The following is a 1127-nucleotide window of genomic DNA, read 5'->3' as shown; positions in this document are numbered from 1 at the left end:
CCGACACCGTAGCCACCGACCTGCACAGGACCAGCAGCTGCGTCGCGTTGGCGCTGCCGTTGCCGTTCCCGTACTATTACTACTACTACTACTACTATTATTACTACTATCCTCGTGTTGGGATCGCCGCCTCGTTGTTAAAGTCAAATCGCCGTACACTCATCGACGACCACGAGGACGACTCGTCATTACTATTCGTAAGGATCGAAGAACCGCAAGTGAAATTGACGTGTTTCGACTTAGCATCGACTGAGCCAAAAGCGAAGAAGCAACAGGACGAAAAGGAATACGACAAAGTGGCAAACGTGGCGTGTCCGATAAACGACAAGAGAGTAATAGTGTTTGCAAGCAAGAACAGTAACAGTGTTAACCGCCAGAACGCGCGAGCACGATTTTCCGCGTGACCAACAGCCACTCGCTGTTACGCCGTGTCGATGGTAATCGCGTTTGTGATTCATACAATACCCGGCATGGTAACGGTTACGACCTGAAACGGAACGATCCTCGTGCATATAATTTACGCCGAATGCAATAATAACACATTAATCGTTGTTCTGATCATTAAGCAGAGACTAAAGTTTCTGACTTACATAAAATGGGGAATTAAACGAAATATAGATATATGTGCATACATATATACGTACATACATAGGCGTGTGATCTTGTGTATCGTGAATGTTAGTGACAATAAATTCGTCGAGCATATAGTGCGCGTACGCAGTTATAAATTTGTAGACTTGTTATTGGTTGAAATTCGAATTTCAAGTACGTGCAAATTCGTTGGCATTCGTGTACAATCGACAAAAGCGTTGCGCGACAGAGCCTCGTCAGAATATAATATAAAAACCAAGATAACCTTGCTGTGTTGATACACGCGTGCCGGGTGTGGAACAGAAAAATTCGTTGCAAGTGGAAAGACATAGTGTGAATAGCCACATACGAATGAGGAAGAAAAACGGTGAAATACAAGAGGAAATAGAGAACAAAGGAACAGGAGAAGTGTGATATCGGACCGTTGCATTCGTACTTCTACCTTGAAATTTCGATTCGTGTAGTGCCATATCGCGATACACATATACGTATTGTATCCTTCTCTGCTGTCTCTCTGTATGCCTCATCCGCCCCTT

General features: G+C 44.2%; 2 protein-coding genes across 3 annotated transcripts in view; both read left to right on the top strand.

The window, feature by feature from the left end:
- The window catches only part of LOC102675713, a 1187-nt gene extending 755 nt beyond the window's left edge, over nucleotides 1–432 (top strand). The window contains exon 2 of the mRNA XM_006608799.2: nucleotides 1–432. This exon is cut by the window's left edge and continues 3 nt beyond it. Within this exon, the coding sequence (XP_006608862.1) occupies nucleotides 1–404 (404 nt within the window). The 3' untranslated portion in view covers nucleotides 405–432.
- Nucleotides 1–1127, top strand: part of LOC102676760 (protein unc-13 homolog B) — a 352205-nt gene that overhangs the window by 1269 nt on the left and 349809 nt on the right. Inside the window, exon 1 of one of the 2 annotated variants that reach the window (XM_031514142.1) lies at nucleotides 31–1079. The exons of the other annotated variant lie outside the window; for it this stretch is intronic. The gene's annotated coding sequence lies outside the window, so the exon portion shown is untranslated. Of the gene's footprint in view, nucleotides 1–30; nucleotides 1080–1127 lie in introns of those variants that run through there. 2 annotated transcript variants of the gene reach the window in all.

Source organism: Apis dorsata, unplaced genomic scaffold (assembly GCF_000469605.1).
Source record: "Apis dorsata unplaced genomic scaffold, Apis dorsata 1.3 scaffold_44, whole genome shotgun sequence".
In the NCBI taxonomy this organism is placed as follows: domain Eukaryota; kingdom Metazoa; phylum Arthropoda; class Insecta; order Hymenoptera; family Apidae; genus Apis; species Apis dorsata.
The sequence above is the reverse complement of the archived record's forward strand: the minus strand, read 5'-3'. Positions and strand labels throughout refer to the sequence as shown.